General features: G+C 41.6%; 1 protein-coding gene and 1 pseudogene across 1 annotated transcript; both read left to right on the top strand.

The window, feature by feature from the left end:
- Positions 1-727: 727 nt before the first annotated feature.
- Positions 728-9,675, top strand: LOC116377826 (beta-arrestin-1-like; the record flags this gene model as incomplete). The annotated part of the gene is made up of 9 exons (XM_031839566.1): positions 728-787; positions 874-941; positions 1,520-1,655; positions 2,095-2,179; positions 2,333-2,405; positions 5,379-5,516; positions 8,707-8,784; positions 9,385-9,399; positions 9,545-9,675. Coding segments are annotated over 9 exons (753 nt in total), but the record flags the coding sequence as incomplete, so codon positions are not given.
- Positions 2,749-5,101, top strand: LOC116377827 (nuclear factor 7, ovary-like; annotated as a pseudogene).
- Positions 9,676-9,975: the final 300 nt, after the last annotated feature.

The following is a 9,975-nucleotide window of genomic DNA, read 5'->3' as shown; positions in this document are numbered from 1 at the left end:
ACAACTACAAAGAGACACAAAAAGACTACAAATAAACACAAAACAACCACAAAGAGACACAAAAAGACAACCAAGATATCACACTGACTATGAAAACAAGTGTCCCAACTCCAGACTGCACACTAATTGAAAGGAGGATTAGCATGTATTGTTTTCACACCGGATGAAGTAAACTGAAGACATTAGTCAGTATTCAGAATGGTTTATTGAGGCGGTAATACTGCTGTCTCACAATACATCGTCCAATGAAACACAGAATCTCTTCATAGCTGCAAAACACGAAGATGAATTGTGAACATTGAGTTAGTATAGAATCGTTGTTAAAATATGTTTTCGTACAAAATTCACACTAACTTATTGTGTAGTGACTGTAAAGACAATATATTTTGATGATTAGTATACACTGTAGTAAATACTGAAGACAGTCTGTTATATTTAATTGTTTTTTCCTTTTCTTGAAAAACAATGTATTTGATGATTTAATCACATGGTGTTCATGTAATTATTAATTATTATCATTGACACACATAACTGACCAGTAATGTTAAACCCCCCACCTCCCCCCCCACCTCCCATGGAGACATAACTCCAGTCCGACTGGATCTTAAAACTGTTTTCTATTTATTTATTTACTGCTTGTTGAACGTGTTTTATTGGGTTTATCTCTTATGTATCGGCTCAATAAGCACAACGTAAAGTCTGACGACTTGTGTTCTTGTCCTCTCAGTTTCCTGACAACCTGCCTTGCTCAGTGGCTCTCCAGCCATCACCCCACGATGTCGGCAAGGTAAGATCCCGACACGGGAATCTAACTGGTGCTGATGAAGCAGACGCATCCCAGGTTGGTGACGTCTGTTCTCTCTTCTTCTGCAGCAATGTGCCGTGGAGTTTGAGATCAAAGCGTTCAGCGCTGAGAGTCAGGACGCTAAAATACGCAAACGGTGAGTCTCAGCTCTGTCCTCTACGGGAGAGGATAAGGGACAAACATAGGGGGAATATTCAGAGAAGAAAGTCAAAATGTCATAATACTAATTCTAGTAGTTTTATTTATGTTCAACAATAAAACTTCATACTCAACATTTTAACATTAAACTCAACTTTTCAACATTTTTCACAACTTTTAACTCATAATCAACATTTCAACATTATTTTCAAAATGTAACTTTCTGCTCAAAAAATGTAACGTTATGCTCAACATTTCAGTTTTAATCTCAACATTTCAACATTTCTATCAACATTTAAACATTATTCACAACATTTCAAGCTTTTTTTCAACATATCAATGTTAATTTATCAAAATAATGAATCTATTTTTAAATGTATTATACCTGGCACTAATACTGAAGTGATCTCAAAAGTCAAAATGTAAAAGGATGTGTTGGCCCTGAGACTCATCTGTAGACCTCAGATCACCTTTTTCTTTTATTCCGAACACTAAGATAGCAGTGATTCAGAATAAGTGTCACCCGGACTTTGTACGTCTTTATTATTTAAACGATTGTTTCTCTTTGTCCAACAGGAGCTCAGTGAAGCTGATGATCAGGAAGGTTCAGTATGGTCCAGAGAAGGAGGGAGCGCCGCCATCTGTTGAAACCACCAGGGACTTTGTCATGTCGGACAAACCGCTGCATGTCAGGGCTAGTCTGGACAAAGAGGTGCGTTTCTTCATTATTTGTATCTTTAAACAGTAACATGATGTCGGGAATGTTTGTCAGCAGCCGTCAGTCAGGAAAGTTGTACTATTTCAAAAGCAGTTGCAGCATCTTCTTCATGGCTGATGCACATCATGCTCATATAACTCGTCACACCTCCGTCTGAAAGGACTTAATGAAACCTAGCACTTTGATCAAATACGGAGTTGTTGTGCTTGAAGCCCATCTATTGTGCATTATTATCATTAGAAGTGTTGCCTTTTATATCCTCTGATCAACACTGTTTTAACTCTGCACATGAGGGGGTTTAGTTATTTCTCTAGATCAGCTTGTTGACTAGATATTTGTAAAGAACTTTACCTTGAAATAGCCTTGTGCATCGTCAGTAGTATGAACAGATGATGTGTTGTTTAAGCTCTCTGGCCTTGCATCTTGTTTCCAGACATACTACCACGGTGAGCCCGTCAAAGTGCACGTCAGCGTCACAAACAACTCCAGCAAAAACATCAAGAACCTCATCGTCTCTGGTAAACACGACTGCTATTAGAGGAGGGACGTTCTTCACTTCAGACATGCACAGATGCATTTAAGTTGCATGAAGCCAGAGAAGCTAAATGTCTCAACTTCTTGTTGCATGAACAAGTGTAAATGGAAGTCCTGTTCCTTCTCGTCCTCCTCAGTGGATCAGGTCTCCACGGTGGTGTTGTACTCCAATGACAGCTACGTCAAATCTGTGGCCATCGAGGAACCGGGGTAAATAACTACGTCTTACTGAATTACAGAGAGAGGTTTCATCATCATCACATCTGTAGATCTAAATCAGTGTTGTACTCTGTCACATCAGGAAGACATTTCTCTCTATGACAGTTTTCTGGTTGTATAAAGAAAATATAAATATAACTTTAACAGCCTCAATAATTAAGATACGTTTTGAATATGAAGGAAGAAAGAAAGATGCGCCTCAAACATGGAGGTTTGTGCCTTTTTTAGTCACAATGATTGATGAGTGTTGAACTCCTTTGATAGATTTCAGCTTTGAGAAATAAAACACTAACAAAGAACGTGAGAGAGAGTTCGAGGGTCACTAACCTGTTATCTAACCAAAGTTAAACGCTGTTAATTACTCTGTATTATATGATGCTGGCTCATGAGTCATGTTTGCATCGTGTGATGAGAGATTTGTTAATATGATTGTTAACCTGCAAAAGCTGCTCAACCAGGTACTGATACCAGCAACTGGAACCTGGGTTTTAACTTTAGTGCTCAAACAAACCGCTAAGAATCAGATTTTATAACTACTTCTAGTCCCGAGTATTCAGAAAGCAACGTATTGGAAATACACTCACAAGACTTTTAGACCTTGGTGAACATTAACAGAAGGACCACGTGGTCTGTAAGTTCTATTGCTTCATCACACGGAATAAAACTGACCTCTGGACAGTTAAAGATCAAACTAACCTGAGACGAACCAGGAAACTGATACGAGTATTCTGCCTCACTGAGAAGAGAAAGACCACTTTGACAACAAGTTTGCCATTCAGACTGAGAAAGGAGAACTACAGGAGGGAAGACTGGAGTACTGCCTCTTAGACCTGCTGGAGACTCACAAGAAGAAAGTGGAATCTCAAGAGACGAAGGGAGTGAAGGACGACTGGCTGATACTCTGCTGAGTTCACAGCTTCACTCACGGACTAAATGGCTTCCAGGTTAGAGGAAGATCTCTGCTGTTCTGTCTGCTGTGAGGTCTTTGAAGATCCCGTTATCCTGTCATGTTGCCACAGCTTCTGTAGAGTCTGTCTGCAGAACTGGTGGACAGAGAAGGAAGTCCAAGAGTGTCCACTTTGTAAGAGAAGACATTCAAAGGAACTCGTACCTCCTAACTTCACTTTAAAGAACCTGTGTGAGAGTTTCCTACAGCAGAGCGATCAGAGAGCTTCAGAGCCTCTCTGCAGTCTGCACTCTGAGGAACTCAAACTCTTCTGTCTGGACCATCAGCAGCCGGTGTGTCTCGTCTGCAGAGATTCAGAGAAACACAGCGACCACAGATTCAGACCCATCGATGAAGCTGCGCCACAACACAAGAAGAACCTTCAGGAAGCTCTGGAGCCCTTAAAGGAGAAGTTAAAGGTTTATGAAGAAGTTCAAGAGAAGTCTGATCAAACAGCAGAACACATGAAGGTCCAGGCCCGACGCACAGAGAGGCAGATTCAGGAGTAGTTTAAGGAGCTTCACCAGTTTCTAGAGGAGGAAGAGGAGGCCAGGATGGCTGCACTGAGGGAGGAAGAGGAGCAGAAGAGTCAGATGATGAAGGAGAAGATGGAGGCTCTGAGCAGAGAGATAGCAGCTCTTTCAGACACAGTCAGAGCCACAGAGGACCAGCTGAGAGCTGAAGACATCTCATTCCTGAACAACTACAAGGCTGCAGTGGAAAGAGTCCAGCAGCGCCCCCTGCTGGAGGATCCACAGCTGCTCTCAGGAGCTCTGATAGACCAGGCCAAACACCTGGGTAACCTGGCCTTCAACATCTGGAACAAGATGAAGGACATGGTCTCCTACACTCCTGTGGTTCTGGACCCAAACACTGCTGGTTCAGGACTCATCCTGTCTGAAGATCTGACCAGTGTGAGACCAGGAGAGGAACAGCAGGTTCCTGATAATCCAGAGAGGTTTGATGGATGTTGGTCTGTTCTGGGTTCTGAGGGATTTAACTCAGGGACGTCCAGGTTGGAGACAGTACAGACTGGTCTCTGGGTGTGTTACCAGAGTCTGTCCAGAGGAAGAGAGACATAGAGTCTGGATTATGGAGAATATGGTTCTGGGTTGGTGAATACTGAGCTGCCTCTCCATCAGATCAATTCGTTCTCAAAGTCCAGAAGTATCCCCAGAGGATCAGAGTGAATCTGGACTGGAACAGAGGAAAGCTGTCGTTCTCTGATCCTGAAACCAACACACACATACTCACCGTCATGGAGATGATGATGAAGATGCCTTTTAACAGCTAAACTTTCAACATCTTGAAGAACTATTTCTTTTAAAAAGGCTTCTTGTGGATGAAATGACCCAAACTGTTTTTAACATCACTTCCTGCTTTAACTTTGACTCGCTGTACTTATTGTAGTTGTGTTCACAGAGTTTCTTTAGTGATGTCATCTTGTTCCCAGGTCTCACATATTTTCAATGAAACAAAGTCTCTTAAAAATATAAGACAAATCCTAACAAATACATTAACATTTAAATGAACGTGGTTTTAGCTTGCCTCCTTGTTTTATTTTTATTTCTTAATATGCAGTTGGAAAAAAGAATCTTTGTATTTACAGTTAATTGAATTAGTCTGTAATATAACTTGTCTGTTTGAAGTTAAAGTTAAGGTAACATTGTCACTATAACTATTATTTGATTAATCTTAAAGGTTTGTTCTTCTGTCTCAATAAAATAATTTTACTCGTCAGAAAACTACAGAAGTCTTTGGTTCATAATTTTGGTTCGAGTGTGAATGACGTCGCTTTTAATGTTACAGTGAAGGAAAATTGCTCCTTGTATGTTTTTATTACACTTCCTGGTTTAGCTTCCCTAATTTTTTTAACATTCCTCAAAGCTTTTTCAGAAGAGTTTCAAACGTGAGCCGGAGGACATTTAAGATTTGGATGCTCGATAGTAAAATCATGGAGGTCATTGTACACTACTGTATTTTCTACTAAAGTTTAATAATGCTCATTTGTGTCTCAGGGATTCGGTGTCTCCTGGAGCAACCCTGCAGAAAGTCTACACCTTGCTGCCTCTGCTGGCTAACAACAGGGAGAGGAGGGGCATCGCTCTGGACGGCAAGCTGAAGCATGAAGACACCAACCTGGCGTCATCGAGCATGTGAGCAACACATCCAGCCTCTTTAAAAGAAAACAGTTGTTAGGTGGATCCCGTAGATCCAGTAGATAGATACAGGCAATACATCTACTCAATAAGGTTTAGGTAACAAAACTATTTAGTTATGTTTCGCCAAAACAACTACTTGGATAGGTTTAGCCCACAACACTGCTTAGTTAAGTTTAGGCCACTAAACATACTAAACACTGTCACAAACCGGGCCGAACGGCCATGACAAAAAAAGGGAGACTCATTCAATGAAACAGTTGATTAATTATTTATTAAGTTTAAAGTAATATAAAAGAAACAAACTAACTGACATGTGAAGTCAGTCATTTCAGCAGTGTGAGTGGGTGCATGTAAAGTGTATATGCAGTGTTGTATAGTGTAGGAACAAACCACAACCGAAACCAAAGTGGGTGTCTCAGGAAAGAGAGAGCGACCCACTGAGAATCCAGAGGGTTTTTATACTGAGTGCTCTGGCACACAGGGCCAGTGTTGCAAATGCCATTGGTTTCAATGCCATTGGTTCCTGCTGGACATCACCAGGTGCACTAGAAGAGTGAGCATAATAGGGTTTCAGCAAGTTCACGTGGAACAATTTAATAGGTTTCCTGCGACCGCGAGTTGAAATCAAATAATTCTTGTCTGCGATGCGTTTAACCACTGTAAACGGACCACAAAACTTAGCCTGGAAGGGTGAAGTCACCAACAGACAAAGAGCCAAAACTCAATCACTGGCACTAAACTCACGCATCTCAGCTTGAGGACCATACCGCTTCATTTTAGCTTGTGATGCGGCTAACATTTCCATTACCAACTCCCCTGCAGAATAAAGTCAATGCCTAAACCCATTCACATAATCAATAAGATTGGTGGGCGGACCGGACTCCTTCCAACCATCCTTAAACACAGACACTGGACCCCGGACAGTGTGGCCAAACACTAGATCATTTGGGCTAAACCCTGTACTTTCCTGTACAACCTCCCATGCAGCTAACAGCAACCACAGTAGGCCATCTTCCCAGTCCCATCTAGCTCTGTGCAATATGAACGCAAAAGAGACTTGAGTTTTTGGTGAAACCGCTCCAAAGCGCCCCGACTCCGTGCGTGATAAGCAGACGACTGGTTATGTCTGATACCTAGCAGCTTTAACACTTGGGCCATCAGGCGAGAAGAAAAATGTGATCCCTGGTCACTTTGTATGACTCTAGGGATGCCAAACACAGTTATGAATTGCCTCAGGGCCTTAACCACAGATTTTGCAGTTATTGTTCGCAAAGGATACGCTGCCGGGTACCCGGTGCTTTGACACAACAGTTATCAAATACTGGCTACCAGACTTCGCACGGCGCAGCGGCCCCACACAATCAATGATTAGGCACTCAATGGCTGACAGCTGGAATTGGCTCCAGTGGAGCAGGTTTAGTGACCTGATTTGGCCTATTAGTCATCCTACATGTACTACAGGTTTTAATATGCATAGAAACATCCTTTTTCATTTGTGGCCAGAAGAAATGGCAAAAAAACCTAGTCATAGGTTTTCCGGACACCCAAATGCCCTGATCCATCATGAGCAAGTCTTAACACATGACCACGAAGCTTGGCTGGAATGACAACTTGAAAAATGGGATCCCCAACAAAATCCTCACCATGGGGCACCCACTTCCTCACCAAAATACCATCTCGAAGAAGGTAGCCCCTGGACGCACGTTTCGCCTCACCAACTGACAGCACTGATCCAAACAACTCCTCCAAGGCTGGATCTGCTCTGTTCATTCTGCAGATCACTATGAGACACAGAAAAAAGAAAATCGGGTAAACACAGCAATTTTTTCCTCCACGTCCCCATTTACCTCCTTTGATTCGGCACGACTCATCGACCGAGTAACTGCACATGCAGGGAAAACTTCGGGAAAGTTTACAACACTCTCAGGCTGTTCTGAGGCTGAAGGAAAGGGAGTGACTATCGGAGGAGGAGGCACATCTGCCCACACACACACACACCACGCCAGATTCTGCATGCCCACCAGTTGAGTTAAGGAAATGGTTAGGTTTAAGCAACAAAATGAATTAGTTACGTTTCTGAAAATAACATAAATTACTTGGTTAGATTTGGGCAATAACACCAATTAGTTAGGTAACAAAACTACTCGTGTAAGTTCAGGTAAAGATTGTGAAATAGTTAGGTTTAGGCAACAAAACTGTTATGGGATAGTGTAGTTTGTGGCCCCAAACGCACGCACACAGCAGGTTTACTCCAGCCAAGACTTTATTTTAAATGTGCAGGAGGAGTCAAAGAATGAATGAACAAAAACAAAGACCAACTGTCCAGCAAATTAAAGTCACTCCTCTTTCTGCACCGGAGTCCGGAGGGAAGCTCAACCGCACTCAATACTGAAGGAACAGAAAAACAAACAGATTACAATCTTCACTGAATCGGTGTTCAGACTTACGTGCACTGTGACCAGACTGGTAACTGGACGGACTGACGCCGCGCCGGGGAAACGCGAGGTATTTAAGCCAGCTGGGGACGATCAGCTGGAATTCCCCACAGCTGAGCCTAAGGAGTGGGGTGTGGTAGAGGGCGGAACACGGGGGTGGAAACTGTAGGCTGACACAAAAACAAAGCATAAGCACATGGCCCACAATAACAAAACAGACAGGGGAAAAACAGAGGAGCACACACTAGGAGCAGACAGGGATCCTAACACAAACTACTTGAAATACTTTGTTATGTTTCAGCAACAGAACTCAAGATTGTAAAATACTTTGTTAGCTTTTGGTTAGATTTAGGCAACAAGACTGCTGAGTAAGATTTACATAACAAAGCTACCGAAGCAAGTTTAGGAAAAGATTATACTTAGTTTCGTTTTAAAACTACTCAGTTAAGTTAAAGAATAGATCGTGAACTTCTTGGTCAGGTTCAAGCAACAAAACTACTGACTTCTCGTTTCACAAGGAGCACAAACAGCGGTCTCCTGCTTTTGTTGACCCATACACCCCCCCTTCCTCGTTCATGATTACATAGAATTACATGCATATTTATTTCTTGGGATATCTACAGTTTACGCGCATTCATTTTCCTAGGAATAGCTACAGATGATGCATGAGAACAGCCTCCTAAATGACAGCTCGGTCATTGAGTCACATTATTATGTCTTTTATCAGAAGTGTTTGTTTTCACTTTCAGTGTCAAAGACGGTGTGCTGAAGGAAGTTATGGGGATCATGGTTTCATACAGAATCATGGTGAAGCTCATTGTCGGAGGGTCAGTCACAAGTGTTTGTGTGTGTTTGTGTGTGCGTGTTTCCCAGTAAAGACATTTAATATTAGAAAACCTGATGGAAATATGACATTTCTGTAAGGAAGGTTACAGCCTCCACCAGATCTCACGTTTTCTCATTCTTTATGAACATCATCATTTATCCATTAGCTCTATGTCCATTGCACTTTGTTGCTTTTTGATTTCATCAATACACCAACTTCTCCACCTCATTCAAGCATAAAACGTTTTTTTGTGAAATTTTGAGGCATTTACTAAATTTGTTACGCCAAAAACACACAGCCACAGTAGGAGACTTGTTAGACATGGTGGTGGAGACCAAAAACAGAGCTAAAAGAGAGAGAATATTGGACTTACGTTAATTTGGTGACACAAACATAAAGACTCCTGATGAATCATGTTATTCTGTAACTGATGGACGTAGAAATTCATTACTTTGGACCGAGTTTGAACTCACCGGCTCCTGACTGTTGCCAACTTTCAAATGTTTGCTGTCTTTGTTTGTTTTGTTAAAATCAAAACATTCAACATCATTTTTTATTCTCTCTGTTCCAATTTTCATCTTTGTCTCTGTCGTGTTCTCAGGATGATGGGATCAAGGTGAGTTCCTGTTGACTTGTTTTCATCAATAGTAGTAAGTAGAAAAGTAGAAAGTGACATATAATTGTTACATCATGTACTGTGTATTCATTCATTAATAAACTGCAGTGAGAAACACTTTTTTTTTTTTTTTTTTGTAATGCAGTGAGGTCGGTCTGGAAGTTCCCTTCAAACTGATGCATCCCAAACCTGATGCAGGTAAGGAAAGAACACATCCATCCATCCATCCATACATCCATCAATAATCCATCCACCCAACCATCATCCATCCATCAATAATCCATCATCCATCCATCCAACCATCATCCATCCTTCAATAATCCATCCATCCAACCATCATCCATCCATCAATAATCCACCATGCATGCATCCAACCATCATCCATCCATCAATAATCCATCATGCATGCATCCAACCATCATCCATCCATCAATAATCCATCCATCCATCCATCATCCATCAATAATCCATCATGCATCCATCATCCATCCATCCCTTCATCAATCCATCCATCATCCATCCATCATCAATCCATCCATCATCAATCCATCCATCCATCAATAATCCATCATGCAT

This window comes from Anarrhichthys ocellatus, unplaced genomic scaffold, assembly GCF_004355925.1.
Source record: "Anarrhichthys ocellatus isolate YVR2014 unplaced genomic scaffold, GSC_Weel_1.0 scaffold1720, whole genome shotgun sequence".
NCBI lineage: Eukaryota > Metazoa > Chordata > Actinopteri > Perciformes > Anarhichadidae > Anarrhichthys > Anarrhichthys ocellatus.
This window is presented reverse-complemented; position numbering and strand designations above follow the sequence as displayed.